The 20,613-nt window shown below is 38.6% G+C and overlaps 1 protein-coding gene across 1 annotated transcript in view; it reads right to left on the bottom strand.

Annotated features, from left to right (window-relative positions):
• Positions 1-3,948, bottom strand: part of TBX19 (T-box transcription factor 19) — a 30,170-nt gene extending 26,222 nt beyond the window's left edge. The window contains exon 1 of the mRNA XM_063106950.1: positions 3,752-3,948. Within this exon, the coding sequence (XP_062963020.1) occupies positions 3,752-3,948 (197 nt within the window). The remainder of the gene's footprint in view (positions 1-3,751) is intronic.
• Positions 3,949-20,613: the final 16,665 nt, after the last annotated feature.

Genomic DNA, 20,613 nt, shown 5'->3' with positions numbered 1-20,613 from the left:
GTGAGCAGACATAAGAACAGGAGCACGTGTCAATCAAAAATAAATGAAAGAGAAAAAAAAGAATAGCATCAGGGAAGCACAGTGGTCTGGTTAGAGGCAGATTACACAAATGCATATGATCCTCCTGAGCTGTAATTGTAAAGTTTCAGAGGAAAAAAAAACCCCACGGCGATGGAAATACGTTTGCCTGACATGCAGGGTTAGTTTCTCCTCTCTTTCACTGCCCTTGCTAGAAACTATAAACATCAGCGTAGTGTCACTGCAGCCACACCCCGTAATCATCGGCAAATTCAAACTTAGTGAGTCCCAACTTTTATTTCATGATAACAAATGGATTCTCCAGTTACATCAGAGAATGCTTCCAATTTCTTAAAACCTACTGATGGCAAATTTAACCAGAATTAAGTCAAAGTTATTTAACTGCACGGAAAAACACATGAAATATAGCATTTTCTCCTTAGGTGAAGATGTTACAGGTAAAGAAAACAAGAGCAGGACGTTTAATTTATTCACCTCTGAAGTCTGAAATGAATTTTTTCTGTGACCTAAAGTATAAGTTCCTAGTTTAGAGGATGGAGGTGAAAAAATGTAGGCTGGATGCACTAGAGATGCCTCGAGCTCTAGGAAGGTACGAAGTGTTATCATTATATCTGAAAGACTATTGAATATGAATAATTAAGGTTTTAAATCAAAAAGGCCAGCCACCAGAAAAAAAAAGGGGGGTGGGGTGGGAAGGAAGGAAGGGAAAAGAAGAAGTAGTAAAACAGAGGGAGAGAGGGTGCAGAAAGCAAGGGAGGAAGAGAGAGAGGAAAGAAGGATGGAAGGAAGGAAGGACGGAAGGAAGGATGGAAGGAAGGAAGGACGGAAGGAAGGAAGGACGGAAGGAAGGAAGGAAGGAAGGAAGGAAGGAAGGAAGGAAGGAAGGAAGGAAGGAAGGAAGGAAGGACGGAAGGAAGGAAGGAAGGCTGCCATCAAGATCCCAGTTTCTGGGGATAATTTGGCATTTTTCAGAGAAAATCCTCTCTGCTGCTTCTGGTTAATGTCAGAGTCAAGCCTCCTATTTATATATGTGAAAGCAGCTCTCCATTCAACAAAGAGTCTTTTAGTTCTTTTATCAGCCCATCTTATGCTATTGCAAAACTTGCTGTTGTGCAGAACAATGAGACCTCAAGTGTACAGGAGCTATTTGTTTACCCCAACTGAAGCTTTTTTAAAAAGTCAAAAAGTCAACTGCCTACAGGGCCAGGTGGGTAATGGGAATAAAAAGAGCTAGGGCCCTTTTTCCCAGAATTTCTCCATTTAAAATGCATGTAAGGAAGACCAGAAACATTCTTCTGCACAGAGAAGGGCCACCGATCTACCTGCATCCGTCTCAGGAGCTGGTGTGGAGGGCAGGGATTTGAAGGAGACACAGCTGGTCTGCAGACATAGGAGAAGGAGTAAAAGGGAGGCTTAGAGGAAGAGGTGGGTAGGGAGAAAAGAGAGAAGGAAGAAGGGAATAAAGAAGAAGATGAAACAAGAAAGATATGTTGAGCTGGCCAGTTAGCTCTGTTGGAGAGAGCGTGGTGCTGATAACACCAAGGTCAAGGGTTCAGAGCCCTGCACAGGTCAGCCACCAAGAAAATAAATAAATAAAAAGATAGGTCTACATCAAGAATGGCAAAGTGCTATTAACAGTTTAATCTGAGAAACTAAAGAGATTGAGAGCAATTCCAGACCAAGCTCATTCATTATCAACCACATCAACTTCTTACAGATTCTTCTCTCCTTTATCCAAAGTATAAAAGGAACGTTCTATCTCCTGGCAAAATCTTGACCATGAGAGGTTCAAAGACATTAAGAGAATTTCAGAAAAAGATTTCATTCACAGGAGGAGGGGAAAAGACAGCAGGACATCCATATATAAGAATAGCCAAGTTGACCGCAATTAAACTTTTCTAACAAAGAGTATCTTCACATAGTTAATATTCAATGACTACTTAATATTAAATTTTTTAATTTAAATATGGGGGAAATGTATATGGGTGAAAAAAGGAAAGAGAAAATTCTTCTTAAATGGTAAAAGTACATTCCAATATAATATATTATTAAATTGGATTTTATAGTGATTTCAGAAATGTATTTATTTATTTGTTATTGAAATAGAGGAACCATATTTTTACTTGGTGATTATATTTATTTTTACCTTACTACATGGCCACTTTGACAGCCAGATAGATAGTGTGAGGCTAGGTGTTAATGAAACCACTATCCAATAAGTACAAAGAATAATAAACAGAAAGTTCTACCTATTATCAGACTTTATAAAATCTTTACAACTACATCATCACTTATCTTTGAAAGGAAAGAGATTAAATCCAATTAAGAATTTGGGGTGATTCTTTAAAATTAAAAACATGTTTTATATTTCTTTCTACCAAAGAGGCTAAAAATAATGTGTAAATGCAGATCAAGGGAAGGAACAAGTGTAATTACAATTACAAATATTAAAAGCAATAAATCTTCTATATGAAATAAATATGGAATCCATTTAGAGAAAGAAAATATAAATATCAAGCAAGGTTGCTATTCCTGCTAATAGTATAATCACAATTTATTGAAATGCCCTTATTTCTGGTACAACTTTCACTTTCGAAGCACTTTAACGTCAAGCAACAACTCTCAAGTTTATAATTCTCCCAGATAGACAAGAAATAGTTCATTTTCTATACTGTGTTTTATTCAAAAATACAATACTGAGACATCAGGAATGGAAGCATTTTGCACAAGGACAAAAGCCTGCCGGATATTCAGCTGGCCTTGACTTTTCTCTATTAGCAGAATTTCTCTCAAGGGTGTCACAATTAGAGACCTGCCAAAACTAACTCTACTGAAAATGCCTTTCAACTTTTTGTACTTTTGTGACAATGTGCTCCAAAAGATACGTGAGCATTAACTGAACATTGGAAGCCAGTTTGACCAAGCTGTAAGCAGTGAGGTTTTTATTTCAAAATATTTGGATTTTTTTTTTACTAAGTGAAAGCTTTTAATATTACGTTGACAGCCCCTTAGCAGACTAGGTTTAATAGAATCCAAGAAATGCCAGCAGAGATCAGTTTCAGTTAATCTCTTATTCACTGCAGTGAAAAAAAGGAGGCATCTTCTCTTCTCTAAGGCAGTGCATTACGGTCTACTTTGCTATTACTGCAATGGCTTTCAGATCACCACAAACACACACGATCTCAAATGAACACTCACCACAAACACATACAGGGAAGCAGATGGAGGCAATGAGATCAAATTTGCCCTTTTGCTCCCAGTCTTCAACTAGTCAAAAATTTCTGGCAAGTTTGCTATACATAAGAAGAAATCATCCAGCTTCCAAATAAAATTGACTTTCACCTTATCTGAGTGGAGTTGGGGCTCAGGTCTGCTCCAGGGTATGCAGTCAGTCAAAAATTAGTATTATTTTCTGATATTTGAGTGCATTTCCCCCATCCATGAGGCATGCCCCCCTTTATAGTAATTTCCCAGAATTTCTCCATTTAAAATGCATGTGAGACAGGTGGCCTCATCCTGCACTTCTCTGATGATCTCAGAGAAATTAATTAAGTTGGCTGCAAGAGAGCCGTGTGAGACGGTCCTTCTTGTGAGCACGTTTAATGAGACCCCGCCACCTCCGAGTGAAGAGCAGCAGCCTCTTCAATATTCAAGGGGTCTCACCTCCCTTGCCAAGCCCTGCCAGCCCCAGCCAGGTGGCAGATAGACTCACCTGCCATTCTTGGTCACGATCATTTCATTAGTGACTTCCTTGAATCTCTGCCAGAGAGGAGCATCCTCCAGGGTGATCTGAAGTTGCTTCTCCGTAGGGTCACCTTTTTCCCTCCCTGCCTGAAGCTCACTTTCCACCACATTGAGCAAGCGAGAAACAGTGCCGTCACCAGTCTTCTGAGTGCCCAGCTCGCTCATGGCCGTAGGCCTCTCTCAAACTTTGCTCAGAGCCTTTTCCTACCTTGTCTGCGTCTAGTTCTTTCCTTCCCTCACTTGCCTGCTTTTCAACCCAGCTGGACAGAGCCTGAGGAGCTGGGAAAAGATGCCCTTTCTCTTGCCTAAGCTTCTAGTATGACACCCCTTAAAGTCTCCAAATTATACCACCAACCTGTTAAGCTTTAGTTGGGGAGCAGGGTGGAGGAAGGGGAGAGGTAGGGGAGAAAAAGCAGTCTCTTAATTACTCATTGGATCAGGTGGGAGAGAGCCTGGCTTTCCCATTGGCTGTCGTGCATAGAGTACACGTTTAAGAAGAGTACTCCATCCAAATTATCAGGCTTTTATCTTGTTGTACCTGAAGAGGTCTAATCGGTGTATTGAGGACCATTTTCCCGTTAATTAAAATTATTCCAGGCCCAGACTGCAACAATCAGGCAAATCATGTTTGTGTATAAATCAGGGCATGTGGCACCTCTGGGGAAGGAGGTCCTGGGGAGAATCAACAAACTTGGTGCCAACCCGGGCTGTCCTGAACCAGTAGAGAGACTAAATGTCTCAGCTATTCTCTAGCACCCCAGATAGACAATGGGGCCCTGGAGAGAAGAATCGCATATATAGAAGGTCAAAAGCACGGTGCCAAAAACATGACTGATGTGCTGGAGAATAAAGGAAGATGTTCTGTGTGCCACCACTCAAGGGTCAGAGCTCAGGAGGAAAGAAAGGAGCTAAGGACTTCTTTCGTCCCAGGGTATCCCCTACTGGTCATCTCTCTCCTGCAGGATCCCACACACGCTCCGTCATCGCAAGGGCCCCACTCGCCTCCAGCAAGCAGAAGAGCTTTGAACATGGTTCTTCCTCCCTAGAACCCAGAGCCCCAATTTTTCTTATCTCCAGCCCTACCCGGAGGGAGAACAGAAAAAGCAGTTAGTATCATATTAATCTCTCCAAGGAAGTACTCTGCTCCCAGAGAGTGAAAATAAGCTTTTTATATTACTATGCAGAGCAATTTTAATTCTCCATCCAGAAAGGCATTCTTTAAACAGCCAACGGCCTATTCTGGCATTCCAGGGTGAACCCCGCATTCCCTGAGAAGGTACAACTGATGAAGTTATGCATAACTTACAGTATTAATGGGATGGGTGGGGGGCCAGAAGGGGTGGAAGGAAACAGGAGCAGAGGTGTCTCTACTTCCCCAGGCCCCCAACCCCCAGTAGAGCCTGGGGTTGCAAGTTTTTCTCTCATTACAATAGAAAGTAAGAAAATCAGAGCAAAGGGAAAGTAAAAGCAAAAAGGTAAGATAAAGTCAGAGGAAGGATGATACAGAAAATGCATTGCATGCCCACTAACACCACATACTTATCAAGCATCACATACGATGGTGAACAAAACAGAAGTGGCCAGTGCCTTCATAAACCCAACAATGTGATAGAGAAAATAAATGAAATAAGTAAACAACCACTAAGTAATTATCAATAGTTACAAGTAGGGGCTGGCCAGTTAGCTCAATTGGTTAGAGCCGGCGCTGATAACAAGGTCAAGGGTTCAGATCCCTATTGACCTTGGTGGCCTAACTGGCCAGCCACACGCACGCAAAAAAAAAATAGTTATGTCTATGAAGACTATGAAAAAGGGTGAAGTGGTGGAGAAAAATTTGTGTGATGCAGGGCAGGAGGATTCTAAAATCCTCTGTAGAAAAGCTTCTCGGAGGAGGAGACATTTCAGGAGACCAAAGCCTGACAAGGATTTAGTCAGGAAAGAGTTGGGGGAAGGGTGCCAGGCAGAGGAGCCCCAGGTGAGAAGCCTGGCTTGGGCCAGTGAGAGATCTGCCTGGGAGGCCAGTGTGGCCAGAATGTGGCGGTATCGCGTGAGAGTCAAATAAGATGTGCTCAGAGAGGAGCCTGGGCCAGACCACAGAGCCTTAGCAGCCATGATAAGGAATTTGGGTTTTCTTCAACATGAGATAGGAAACTACTGGAGAGTATTAAGCAGGAAAATAGCATGATTTGCTTTTCGTTTGTAAAACATCTAGCTGATTTACAGAGAATAGACTAGAAAAAGGCAAGAGTTGAAGTAAAGAGACAAATTAAGAGGCTATTACAGCGGTTCAGGCCCCATCCTACAACTGGTAGCACGCCTGGAGAACAACCGGCCCAGATTGAAGTGGGAGCCAGAAAGGCTGAAGGAGGGGTGTCTCTTTTCAAAATGGAGCTGATCAATACTTGATGTGTTTGATTTAATAAAGAGGCATTTACAGCTTTGATGGACAGTTAGCAGCCAAATTAATGATAGATACATGTATTAGTTTTTTATTGCTATCTATCACCACAAACGTAGCAGCTTAAAACAACATGCATTTATTATCTCACAGTTTCCATGGGTTAGAAATCTAGGCACAGTGTACCTGGGTCTCATATGGTGGCAATTAAGGTGTCAGCTGGGGTTGTAATCTAATATGAGGCTCGGGTGCTCTCCCAGTCTCATTTCAGTTGTTGGCAGAATTCCTTTCCTCTTGGTTTCAGGACTGAAGCCTTCAGTTCCTAAAAGCTCCTGTCTCCATCATCAGTTTAGAACTTGGCTGTTTGCTTTCTTCCTCCACGCTGGGAGAACATCTGCTGCTTCTTTTCTCTTTTAAGGGCTCTCACCTGATTAGGTCAGGCTCACCTGATTAGGTCAGGCTCACCTACCATAATTTTTATTAACTCAGAGTCAACTGATTAGAAACTTTAATTACATCTGCAAAGTCCTTTTTGCAACATAATGAATGTAACATAGTCACAGCAATGATATCCCATCATATTCAGAGGTCCTGCCAGCACTCAAGGGAACAGGATTACCAAGGGCATGTACACCAGGGGGCAGAAATCCTGGGAGTCATCTTTTAATTCTACTTACCAAGAGAGCAGAACTGTGGTTACTAGAGGAGGGAAAGGGGAAAGGGGATGGGAGAGAGCGAGAGGTTAATTAGTGGACACAAAACAGCTAGATAGGAAAAATAAGTTCTATTGGTGTACAGTCAAGCTAGGCATGTATAATTAACAATAATTCACGAAATGTTTTCAAATGGCTAGAAGAGAGATCAAATGTCCTTATCACAAAGAAATGATTAAGTTTTGTAATGATGAATATGCTAATTATCCTGATTTGATCATCACATATTGTATACATGTATTGAGATATAATTCTGTACCCCACAAATATGTATAATTGATGTTTCAATGAAAGATAAAATAAAAAATGCAAAAACAAAACTAAAAAAATAGAATTCTGCCGACTGAAGTACATTAAAGACAAACGAGAAAATAAATGATAAAAACTGAAGGAACTAAACTACAAGTGAAAAAAAAAAAAGTTGTCTGAGAAAGAAAACTTAATCACAGCACTCTGCAGTTCAACTAGAAACACAGTTGTAAAAATGTAAATATTTAATATTGATTGAATCATAAATCATGAAATTGCGATGACGAGAGAAAGGGAAGTATGTATCGCAGGGTAAAGGAGTGCTAAATTCTCAACTTGCATGGAAGGAAGACAGTAACACATGTCAAAAATTGAAAAATCAAGAAATAGCATTATAAATACGTTTAGAAATCAAAAGTAGTCTGGTTAGCTCAGTTGGTTAGAGTATGGTGTTGTAACACCAAGGTCAAGGGTTCAGATCACCCCCAAAATATACATATATATCTAAGTAGAAACAACAGCAAAAAGAGCAGAAAATGACTTCCTCAACCACATGGTGAATAAAACACTAATATGATTTATTATTTTGCCATCTAATTTTTAAATTTAACAATATATAAAAAAATTTATATTTTCCCACATCATCAAATAATTTTCTACGTTACTATTTTGATGTTTGCAAATTATCCCATCTTATGAATGAGTCATGTTTTATTTAATCAGTCTTCTATTCTTATACATTGACTGTTTTTCTGTTTTATAATTTTAAACAATTAGATAAAAATTCCAGACAATAAATATTTGGGAACAGCCATGATTGTTTTCTTACACTGTGTTTTTAGAGGTAGTGCCAAGTGACAAGAATAAATATGCTAAGCATATTTATATTTCATTTAACCCTTACAACAATCCTATAAGGTAAGTAGTATAATTATATCCTTTTTATAGGTGAGAAAGGTGAAGTTCAGAGTGAATAAGTAACTTGCCCACCGGCATCGAGCCAATGAGTAGTAAGGCCAGTATTTGAACCCAAGGAGTAGCTTGTTCTCTTAATCATTGTTATGCTGAACACTTAACATGTACCAGGCACTAAATTACAAGCTTTATATACATGATCTACTGTAAGATTCATAGCTTGTAAAGAGTCACTGCCACCAACTTTTTTAAAAAACAGGGAGGGCACTGAGGCTCTAAGGGATTCCATATCTCGCTCATGACACATACCAAGTGAATGAGTCATTCTTATTCCAAAGTCTGGGTGCCAATCTAGAGTCCAAACAGAAAGACTTTATTTTAACCCATATATCTTTAGGAGTTCATTCATTCAGCATTTTAGTGAGAAAATCAGGAGATCTTAATTATCTCCATAATATAGATTTAAAAAAAAAAAGATAAAAAAGGAAAAAATGACTTGTCCACCAAGCAATGAACCAGGAGAAGAGTGAGAAAAGGAATGACCCTTCCACCCCCAATTAATCTCCACCTGAGCATAGCGTATCCGTGTACAAATCGTCACTTTTAGAATATCAGGAAGAAAAACTTTCTCATGAGTGGGCCTCAATTCTGTTGCTGGCCTGGGTTAACAGGAAACTAGCAGGTAGAAAACCCCCCTACGCTGCCCTCCCCTCAACCGACTTCTTCAACCACAGAAATTTTTTTCTACATGTTATATATTGGGCTGCCATGGAAGCATTCGTTAGGGGGAAAAAAGGTGGGAAAGTGTTCTCATATTTTAAAAAACATATATAAAAACTTCAAAAGTGTGTCAAAATCCCTGGACTAAATGTCTAGGGCATTTCCCAGCTCATAGCAATCTAGCATTCCCTCTGATACACACTGATGATGCTATTGTGATTGTTGTTATTTTGCTTACTAAAAAGGGACCAATTTTTTTTTTAAGTTTATGACATTTCATGGAAGCCTCAACTTCCTCAGATATGATATGGTATTCTGTCTTTCTCTTACAGTGGGTTACTGCTTTTTGAATTATTTTCTGAGAGCTTCACTTCTGTTTCCCTGGCATATATTTTTTGTAGGTAGGTGTTCTGGTCACACTTCTCAGAACACAAATCACTAATTTTTTTTTCTCTTCAAGAGGTGTCCTTATAGCACAATGCTTTCCTGAAATACAGAGTTAAATCTTAGTCAGTACATAATACAATATCATATCGTCAATATTTGAAGATGGAGATTCATATCTGCATCTTATGGTTAAATCATTAAATTGTTTTGCTTCCAATATCATAAGCCTATGTTACTTTTAACCATAACACCTAGAAACTGGTAGGTCCTCTATCATTACTGCTTCATTTATTGTTTAATATATCAAGATATAATGAGGTGAAAACTGATATTATCAGGTAATCGTTTATTTAATTGCATACTTTTTAGAAACATATTTGTTGAGGCATCTTTAAGACAAAGCTAATATTTCATAAGAATTCTTTCAAGAGTATTTTTGTTTTAAAACATTTTTCTGTCTTATCTTAATAGCCCAAAGGAATTTTGATTTTAAAATGTTAGAAGATTACTTTCCATTGAGAAGTATAAAAACAAAAAAATAAAAATAAAATAATGAATAATAAAAGTATTAAGTCAAATGATACATACTTTTTCCCAGATTATGGGAATGCTGCACTTTCAACAAAGTGTCAAGTCAGATAAAAAGAAGAAACATACACGTGCATATTCCCAAAACGGTCCATGCAATTTTAAAAACCCCGCTCTATGAAGACTGTGAAGTGGCTGTGTCCTGGTGACTTAAAATTAGGATGGAGATGGGGAACTGAGATGTCACACAAAACCCTTAGCACCTTAGACTTCTGGCTTGAATGAAGCATTACAGGGAAAGAAGGAGAATTAGAGAGTCTTCACTTGGGAAGACTCCAAGAATGAACTACAGGCGTGAATCAATAGGCACCAGGCAGGCTGGAACCACTTCTCTGCCTGCACTGGCATGTCCAGCTCTCACATTAAACAGCTGAGTTTCACTCCTGTAAACATCTAACTACTCAGGCAAGTATCTGAGTTGCTTTTTCAGTTGGCAATACCAAGCATTCCCGCTAGTGGGTAGCAGGGCCATGGCAGGGCCAGGGGGAACCCTGGTCACTTGGGACTTTATCTCCTCAGGTTGGGGCCTCTTTGAGCCCACTTTCCCCATGTGGGCCACCTTCTCAGGAGGAATCTAAAGTGTTGAGGTCCACAGGAAAGAGTAAAAGAACATGGGTTCTAGACTCTGCCGTGAATAACCCTGTGTCTATGGATAATTAACTTCCTTCCTCCTTTTCTTCACATGCCGAAATCTTTTTGATCTCCCAAACATCCTCTGATTTTATAAATGGGGCTCACAACAATTGGGGGGCGATTTCTCTGGCATCATTTCAGCTACTCACTCAACCAACATTATTGAGTGCTGACTTCGCATGAGGCACCACATCCGACCTCAGAAAGCTCACATGAATAGACCGACAAGTTTCTTGCAGTGGAAGTTTGGAAGGAAAGTCTCCTAAATAGGCACAGACAAGGGAGAGGCTGCCATTCCCTGCAGGAGCCAGGGACACTTCACAGAGTGGAGACATTCAAGCTCAGACCTGAAGTAGAAGTTTGCCTTGGGCACAAGGAGAAATTACATTCCAGGAAAAGAGAATATTCCATGAAAAGGGTGGAAGACATAAAAGCACCGAGTATTCAAATAACAGCAAGCTCAGCCAGTGGAATATTAGACTAGAGAAGAAATGATTAAGGGCTTTGAATATTCAGCATTTCCCACAAGGAAAGAATTTGAGGTGGCACATGGATGAAAATAATAGTTATAGCAGAGAAATGAAACTAGAATGTGAAACCCATGCCTTTAAGGATAGTATTACTTAGGACAAGTAAAAGGTAAAATTAAAAAAGAGAGAAGTAGTTCAAATTAAAATTGTAATAAAGCAATAGTGAAGGTAAAACTTGAAAATCACAAAAGGTAGTAAGAAAATGGCTGAAGTCTAGCAAATGCTGCTATGGGTGATTAGGAACCACTGGATAATTTTAAGCAAGTGGACGACCTGATCAGATTTGCATTTGAGGAAGAGCACTTTGGTGGCAGCGTGGAAGCTGGATGGGAGAACAGTGGGACTGCAGGCTGGTAGGAGACTGCTGCAGAAACCCTTGAGGGGGTGGTGAGGGAGAACAGGCAGGTGCCAGGGAGAAGAGAGGGTGCAGTGGGGAGAGAGCCCCAGAGGATAACGTCCATAGGAAGTAGTCGCCCCTGGATATGGCTATTAGGGGCGAAAGCATCCGGGATGATTGCTCACGCATCTGGTTGGATGCACAGATGACAGGACCATTCTCCAGGAGAAGAACACAAGAAGGGTTGGGAGGAATGACAGTCCACATTCACCAGCAGCACAGGCATTAATTTCGATGAACAGTCGAACACTGTGGATTTACACTGCTGTGGAATGAATGTCCCCCAAAAACTCAGTGAAGCTTGACTCCCATTGTATCAGTGTTAAGAGGGTGGGAAATCAGAGTATGGCAGTGTTGAAAGGTGGGGTCTTTAAGAGATGACTGCATGGTGCTGACTATGCCCTCATGAATGGATTAATCCATTCACAGAGTAATGGGTTAATGGTTTAGTGGTAGTCACAAGAGTGGCACTCGTGGCTTTTAATAAGGAGAGCAAGTAAGCACCTTAAAGAGCTCTTGCCATCCTCACCATGTGAGACTCTGGTCGCCACAAGACTCTATAGAGTTCCCATCCAGAAGGCCCTCACCAGATGCACCCCCTAGACCATGGACTTCCCAGCCTTCAAAACTATAAGAAATAAATATCATTTCTTTATAAATTAGCCAATTTCAGGTATTCTGTTATAAGCAACAGAAAACAGACTAATACAGACACCAACTTGAATATTTGGAACTGGGAGCTGGAGGAAAGAGAGATGCTCAGTTCTGTGACCTCTTGGTCTTGATCCTGCTGAAAGGATTAGGAGGGCTAAATGTTCCTCTTCTGCCTGACAACTTAAGTTCTGTCTCAAAGGCCCAGCAGCTGCCCTGCGGCTGGTTGGGGGGTAAGAGGGATGATGAGCTATTAATTAAGGTGTGCAGTCTAGCTGACACTTGATAGTACTGCTGTGTCCTCTGGCACATAGCGGCCCATGTCTCTTACTTAAAGGACAGAAATTAAAAGTCAAGCAACCTGAGCTCATGAGCTTGAGCTTCCCCGAACTGTGCCCAGATCCCTAGGCATATACCAGGCAGAATCAATGTCTGCACATTCAGTCCCTGCAGCCTGCAGAAACCTAACACCTTTCTCCACCCACCACCAGTGCCACCAGGAAATTAACACTTACCCAGGTACTTGGTCATAATTAAACTGAACAAAAAGACAGCTGCTCCTACCTTTCTTTTTTAATCACCAACATGCAGCCGTAGGGATTACTAGCTTTGGGGTGATTTAGGGAGGATTTCTCTTTCATTAGTATCTGGGGTCTGTTCCAATACAATGTCATAAGAGCTTTCTACAATACCCTCCCATGCCAACAGCTCATCCCTTTCCATCCATGTCTGAAAGATTAGGTTTTGCAAGTCACTGGCAACCTGCTATTTGTCAGACCCCCAACTATCTGTGATTTTTAACTACAAACATCACCCAGAAATGATTTCTACACTGAGTTTCTAGGTGTCTATGAGAATGTCATTCTAAATCCCCAATGCAGTTTCCAATAACAATGAGTAGGAACAAATTTAGGGTAGGAATATGGCTGATGCTCCATATTGACAAAGTTAAAAGGTCCTTGACTTTCCTATAGCTATCCACTGTACGTTTGCCATGTCCTCATGTAGCTCAACCAGGGGATACAAACACGCCAACACAAGTGAAGTCTGGGCTTGTCAGACGGGGGGGGGTCAGGGGGAGGAAAGGTACATGTCTGTCCAAAGGCATCAAAAGACAAGAAAGTTTAAATATCCCCATACAGGTATTGTATAGGGATAAACAAGGTAAAGTCTGTCTGCTTGTTTGCAACCTCATTTACCTATTCACAATTTCATTCATCCAGCAAATAGTTTTTTGTTTTTGGGGTTTTTTTTCCCGTAAATAGTTCTTAAGTGCCTATTCTCTGTTAGGTGGTACGCTAAGTGCTGGGGACATGGTACTTAGGAAAACAGGCATATCCTATGCCCTTATGGAACTCAGGATCTGCTGAGGACATCAGTACTGTGTCAGAGAGATCAGGGATGGCCTCCCTGAGGATGTGAGCCTTATACTGAAATCTGAAGGATAAGCAGGAGATAATTAGAAAAATAGGAGTAATATAGGCAGATGGAACAGCATGTACAAAGACCATATGGCAAGAAGGCATATGACAAGAAGAGGCCACATGGGCAAAATTTAGATGAAAAGCATAAAAAGGTCATTTGTGACTATAATAGGAAGAATATCAAAAGTTGATAGGAGGGCATTTCTGTTTCTATGAATGGCAGACTAAGTAATTTAAATAATCTCTCACATTAAAGAAAAGTAGAAAATCTGTACAAAATAAAACTACCTGCTTGAAGGCATCAGAGAACCAACAAGAAGATGAAAAATTACCAGGCCAGAATATTTAAGAAGACAGAGACTACGGAAGTGAGCCAGGTATTTGAGAGCTTTTCCTAGGGAGGTCTTTGCTAATTCTAAATGAAGAACCTAAAAGTGTAACAAGCATTTTCTTAAGGCTTCCTGAGTCTAGCGGTAAAGAGACTGGGGCACAAGGTAGGAAGGGGAGGGTAATAGGAGGGGATGGCAGTGGACAACTAACTGGTGGATCCCTTGCCTTTGGACTGGGCCCTGAAGAGCTACACCCCAGGAGATAGAGTAAACCAGGATTCTTAGCTACCAATCACCTTGAGATGACTCCTAAGTCCTGGCATCCCCAGCTGCCTTCCAGGAGCACACGTAAATTATCTCTGGAAGATCCTAGGCCTCAAATTATCCAACAAACAATTCTGAAAATGCAACACCTAGCACACAATAATCAGGCAAACAAGGAAACAAGACAATGTGAATGAAAACATGCAAAACCAAAAGACACTAGAAAAAGAACTATAGGGGCTTCAGGTAACGGATTTAACAGACACGTGCTGACCATGATCAGAACTAAAAGATAAGGGCCGACCCTGTGGCGCACTCGGGAGAGTGCGGCGCTGGGAGCGCAGCAGCGCTCCCATCGCGGGTTCGGATCCTATATAGGGATGGCCGGTGCACTCACTGGCTGAGCGCCGTAAGCACCGTGCCACCAGTCACAAAAAATGACAAAAAAAAAAAAAAAAAAGAACTAAAAGATAGTGTTAGGATTTTTCAGCAGAAATCTGAAAACTATTTTTTTAAAGAACTGAATGGAAATTCTAGGGTTAAAATACAATTGAAATTAAAAATTTAATGTGGATAGGTTCAACAGTCTATTAGACACAGCTGAGGAACAAGTGAACTAAAAAATAGGCCAGAAGATAATACTCAGAATGAAATGTGAAGAGACAGAAGAATAAAAGCATACAAAAAAAGAGAGTAAGAGACCTAAAAGGAAAAGGAAAACTGTCTACATATTAATTAGAGTCCCAGAAGAAGGGGAAAAAAATAATGGAGCAGAAGCAATATTTGAAGAGATAATGGCTAAGATTTTTCAAAACTAGTGAAAAAAAGTGAGCCAAAGACTTATGAAGCCCTAAAAATTCTAAGAGGATATCAAAAAGGAATTGACATCCAGGTACATCACAGTAAAATACTGAAAACTAAGTACAAAGAGCTGGAAATAAAAAAAAAGATTGTCAGCCGGCCCTGGGGCTCACTCAGGAGGTAGCACCGAGGCCACGGGTTCGGATCCTATATAGGGATGGCCGTGCGCTCACTGGCTGAGCATGGTGTGGACGACATTGCACCGAGGGTTGCGATCTCCTTACCGGTCAAAAAAGAAAAAAAAAAAAAACAGATTGTCTTCAAACATGCACCACTTATCATAAAACAGACTTAGCAGAAACAATGAATGTAAAAAAACAGATTTCTATCTTTAAAGTGCTGAAAGAAAATAGCCTACAGTCCTACGTCCTGTGACAATATCCTTCAAGAATGAAAGAGAAGTTCAGAAAATCTTCAGATGAACAAAAATTAAGACAATTTGCCACCAGCAAGACCTGTATTAAAGGAAATAATACAGGGTACTCTGCAGGTAGAAAGGAAAATCATCTCAGATGAAAGATAAGAGGTATAGGAGGAAATGAAGAGCAACAAAATGATAAATATGTGGAAAAACAAATATAAGTATCAAATACATATTACAATGATAAAAATTCTGATTAAGTTTAAATATATATGGAATTAAAATACATAAGGACAATGGCATATAAGATGGGAGGGAGTGAATGAAGTTAAAGTAAAATGAGTTTTTTGCAATGTCTGGAAAGAACACCAATTAACATTATACTTTGATATGGTAAGGATGCATGTTGTAATATCTAAGGTAACCACTAAAGAATAGTCAAACAGTACATAATTTTCAAACTAATTGGGGGTGGAATGCAATTTTTAAAATAAGCAATCAACCCAAAATGAAGCAACAAAGGAGATTTCAAAAAGAGGGTGTGTGTATTTATGCTTATATATAAATGAAATGAATGACAAGAATAATACAAGGGACAGGAGGGAAGAATTAGGATTATCATATTAATCTAAAGCAGTGTAGTGTTATTTAAAATTGAACTTATATCAATTGCAAATATATTACAAACTCTAAAGCAACCACTAAAAGAGTAAAAAAAAAAATAAGTATAACAGAAAAAGATATGCTAAAGTAGTAGAGAAAATGGAATATAAGATGCTCAATTAGGGCTGGCCCGTTACCTTGGTTAGTTAGAGCATGGTGCTGATAACACCAAGGTCCAGTGTTCAGGTGTGAAATAAACTCAATTAAAACAACAGAAGGAAGAAAAAGAGAGGAGACAAAAATAGCAACAAAGAACAAGGGCATTGAATAGAAAACAGTAACAAATATGGTATATTAACCTAACTATATCAGTAATCACATTAAACGTCAATGGTCTGAAATAAAAGACAGATTGCCAAAAAGATCAACTAAATATATCTACAAGAAACTCACTTTAAATATAAAGACACATAGAGGTTAAAAGTATATGGATAGAATTTTTTTTCAACATAGTACTAGAAGTCCTAGCCAGAGCAATTAGGCAAGAAAATAAACAAAAGCCACCCAAATAAGAAAGGAAGAAGTGAAGTTGTCTCTGTTTGCTGAGGATATGATCTTATACATAGGAAACCCTAAAGACTCTACCAAAAAACTGTTAAAAACAATAAGCCAATTCAGTAAGGTTGCAGGGTACAAAATCAACATACAAAAATCAATAGCATTTTAAACACTAACAACAAACTATCTGTAAAAGAAATTAAGAAAAATCCCATTTATAATTGTGTCAAATATATATAAAATACTTAGCAATATAAGATTTGTGTACTGAAAACCAGAAAACATTGATGAAAAAATTGAAGAAAACACAAAAAAATGAAAAGATATCCTGTGTTTGTGAGTTGAAAGAATTAATATTCTTAAAATATCTATACTACCCAAAGTGCTCTACAGATTCAATGCAATCCCTATCAAAATTCCAATATCATTTTTCACAGAAATAGGAAAAAAAAAATCCTAAAATTCATATAGAACCAGGAAAGATCTCAAATAGCCTAAGCAATCCTGAGCAAGAACAACAAAGTGGGAAGCATCACACTCCCTGACTTCAAAATATACTATGAAGTTATAGTAATTAAAACAGTATGGTACTGGCATAGACACATCAAGCAATGGAACAGGATAGAAAGCCCAAAAATAAACCCATGCACTAACAGTCAATTGATTGTCAATAAAGATGCCAATAACACACAATGGGGAAACAGCAGTGTCTTCAACAAATGATGCTGGGAACACTCCATAACCAAATGCAGAACAACAAAACTGGACCATTATCTCTCACCATACACAAACACCAACTCAAAATGGATTAAAGACTTAAATGTAAGACCTGAAACTATAGAACCAGTGGAAGAAAACCTAGGGGGAAAGCTTCATAAGTTTGGTCTGGGCAATGATTTTTTTTGATATGACCCTGATTACACAGGCAACAAAAGCAAAAACAGACAAGTGGGATTGCAACAAACTAAAAAGCTTCTACACAGCAAAGGAAACAATGAACAGAAGAGACAATCCACAGAGTGGGAGAAAATATTTACAAGCCAAACATTTGATAAGGGGTTAATACCCAAAATATATAAGGAATTCAAATAACTCAATACCAAGAAAATAATTAACCTGATTTTAAAATAGACAAGGGAGTTAAATAGACATTTTTCAAAAGAAGACATACAAATTGACAACAGTTTCATGGGAAAATACTCAACATCACTAATCATTAGGGAAATGCAAATTAAAATCACAATGAGATATCACCTCACATCTGTTAGAATGGCTATTATCAAAAACACAGAAAATAATAAGTGCTGGCAAGGATGGGGACAAAGGGGAATTCTTACACACTGTTGGTGGGAATGTAAATTAACCTCACCATATGATCAGCAATACCACTTCTGGGTGTATATACAAAAGAATTAAAATCAGTATGTTAAAGAGATATCTGCACTCCCATGTTCACTGCAGTATTACCTACAATAGCCAAGATATGGAATAAAACTAAGTGTCCATCAGCAATAAATGGCTAAAGAAAATGTGGTATATATACACAATGGAATACTATCCAGCCTTAAAAAGAAGGAAATTCTGTTATTTGCAACAATATGGATGAAGCTGATGCTAAGAAAAATAAGCTAGACATGGAAAGACAAATACTACATACCGTAGACTGGATGCCCTGCCCCCAACCTCACTGAAGTTTAAATCCCCACTGTAACTGTTAAGGGCAGGAAATCCTGTTATGGTAATTGAAAGGTGGAGCCTTGAAAAGGTGATTAGTAGGACCATGCAGTAGTGAATAGATTAATAATGGTAGTCAGAGGTGTGGTTCTGAGGGCTTTAAAAAGAGAGTGAATGAGGAGGTTGGTCTTTTGCTCTCTCTGCTCTGCCATCTTCTGCCATGTGAGACCACTGGGTCACTGTTGCCACCACCAAGACCCTCACCAGATGTATTCCCTGGACTTTGGACTTCCCTGCCTCTGAAACTATAAGCAATAAATTTTGTTTTCTTTATAAATTACCCAGTTCCACATATTTTTCTATAAGCAACATAAATGGACTAATACACCACATGATCTCACTTGTATGTGGAATCTAAAAAGTCAAACTTATAGACATAGACAGTAGAATGATGGTTACCAGAGGTGGTGGGGGTCTGGATTTCTCTATCAAAAATGGGGAGGAGGGGGAATAAGAGGGGTTGACCAAAAGGTACAAAGTTTGAATTAGACAGGAGGAATACATTTTTGATATCTAATGCATGGCATAACAATCATGGTTAATAATAATGTATTATATATTTTTTAATTGCTAAAATAATAGATTTTTAAATGTTCTCAAAAAATGTAAAGTATGTGAGGTGATAGTTGTGTCAATTAACTTGAAATAATCATTCCACAATGCATACATATATAAAAGCATCATATTGTACCCCACAAATATACAATTATTTATCAATTAAAAATAAAACTGTAAATTTTTAAAAAGTAAATGGATGAAGAAAGATATACCATGCTAACATTAATCAAAAAGAAAGCAGGAGTAGCTATACTAATTTCAGACAGAGCAGATTTCAGAGCAAGGAAAATTATTAGGGATAAAGAAGGGGTATTATATAATGCTAAAGAGGTCACTTCTCCAAGAAGACATAACAATCCTTAATGTGTAGATGACTAACAACAGAACATCCAAACATGAGGGAAAAATGATAGAACTACAAAGAGAAATAGACAAACCCACTATTGTAGTAGAGACTTCAAAACCCCTCTATCAGAAATGGACAGATCCAGCAGGTAGAAATTCATTAAGGAAGTACATGAACTCAACACCACCATCAACCAACTGGACTTAATGGACATCTATAAGCTACTTTATCCAAATAGCAAAATACACATTCTTCTCAAGTTTACAAGGAATATTCACCAAGACAGACCACATTCTGGGTCCCAAAACACCCCTTTACAAATTTAAAATAATGGAAATCATACAATGTCTACTCTAATCAGTAACAGAAAGATAGCTGGAAATCCCAAAATTCTTGGAGATTAAACACACTCCTAAGTAATTATGGGCCAAAGAAAATCTCAAGAGAAATTTTAAAATACAGTCATGGGTCATTTAAGGACAGGGATATGTTCTGAGAAAAGTGTCTTTAGGTGATTTCATCACTGTGTGAACATATAGAGTATACTTACACACACCTAGATGGTATAGCATGATATATACCTACGCTATACAGTACAGCCTATTGTTCCATCCACCATCGTATATATGGTCCATCACTGACAGAAACGTTATGTGACTGACAAAATAGCATGACTATTCTGAACTAAATGAAAATGAAAATATAACTTAGCAAATTTTGTGGGATGCCCATAAGTAGTCCTTAGAGGGAGATTTACAGCATTGAATGAACATATTAGAAAATAAAGATCTAAAATCAATAATCTTTCACCTTAGGAAACAAGAAAAAGAAGAACAAATTAAACCCAAAGTAAACAGAAGAAAACAAATAATAAAAAACCAAAAGTTAGTACTTTGAAAAGATCAATAAAATCAGTAAGCCTCTAGCCAGGCTAACTAAGATAAAAGAGAGAGGACACAAATTACTAATATTAGAAATGAAAGAGGGGGGTATCACTACAGATGTCATGGACATTAAAAGTATAATAAAAGAATACTATGTATAACTCTATGCCCATAAATTTGATAACCTAGATGAAAGGAACCAATTCCTTGAAAGATATGATCTATCAAAATTCACACAAGAAATGACAATTCAATAGGTCTATATCTATTTTAAAAATTGAATCAATAATTAATAGCCTTTAAAAAACACAGAGCTTCAGGCCTAGGTGGGTTCACTTGTGAATCATGCCAACCATTTAAGGAAGAACTTATATCAATTTTCTACAATCTCCTTCAGAAAATAGAAGCACAGGGAATACTTTCTCATTCTGTGAGATCAGCATTACCCTAATTCCAAAGCCAGACAAAGACAATACAAGAAAAGAAAACTACAGACCAATACCTCTCATGAACATAGGCCTAAGATCATAACAGGCACCTCACCAAAGAAGATTTACTGATGGCAAATAAGCATATGAAAAGATGTTCCAAGCTCAGTTGGTTAGAGTGTGGTGTTACAAAACCAAGGTCAATAGTTCCAATCCCTGTACCAGCCAGCTATCTAAAAAAAGAAAGAAAGAAAGAAAAGATATACCATATCTTTTGCAAATTAAAATGCTGAGATATC

The sequence above is a fragment of the Cynocephalus volans genome, chromosome 8 (genome assembly GCF_027409185.1).
Source record: "Cynocephalus volans isolate mCynVol1 chromosome 8, mCynVol1.pri, whole genome shotgun sequence".
NCBI classification, from domain to species: domain Eukaryota; kingdom Metazoa; phylum Chordata; class Mammalia; order Dermoptera; family Cynocephalidae; genus Cynocephalus; species Cynocephalus volans.
This window is presented reverse-complemented; position numbering and strand designations above follow the sequence as displayed.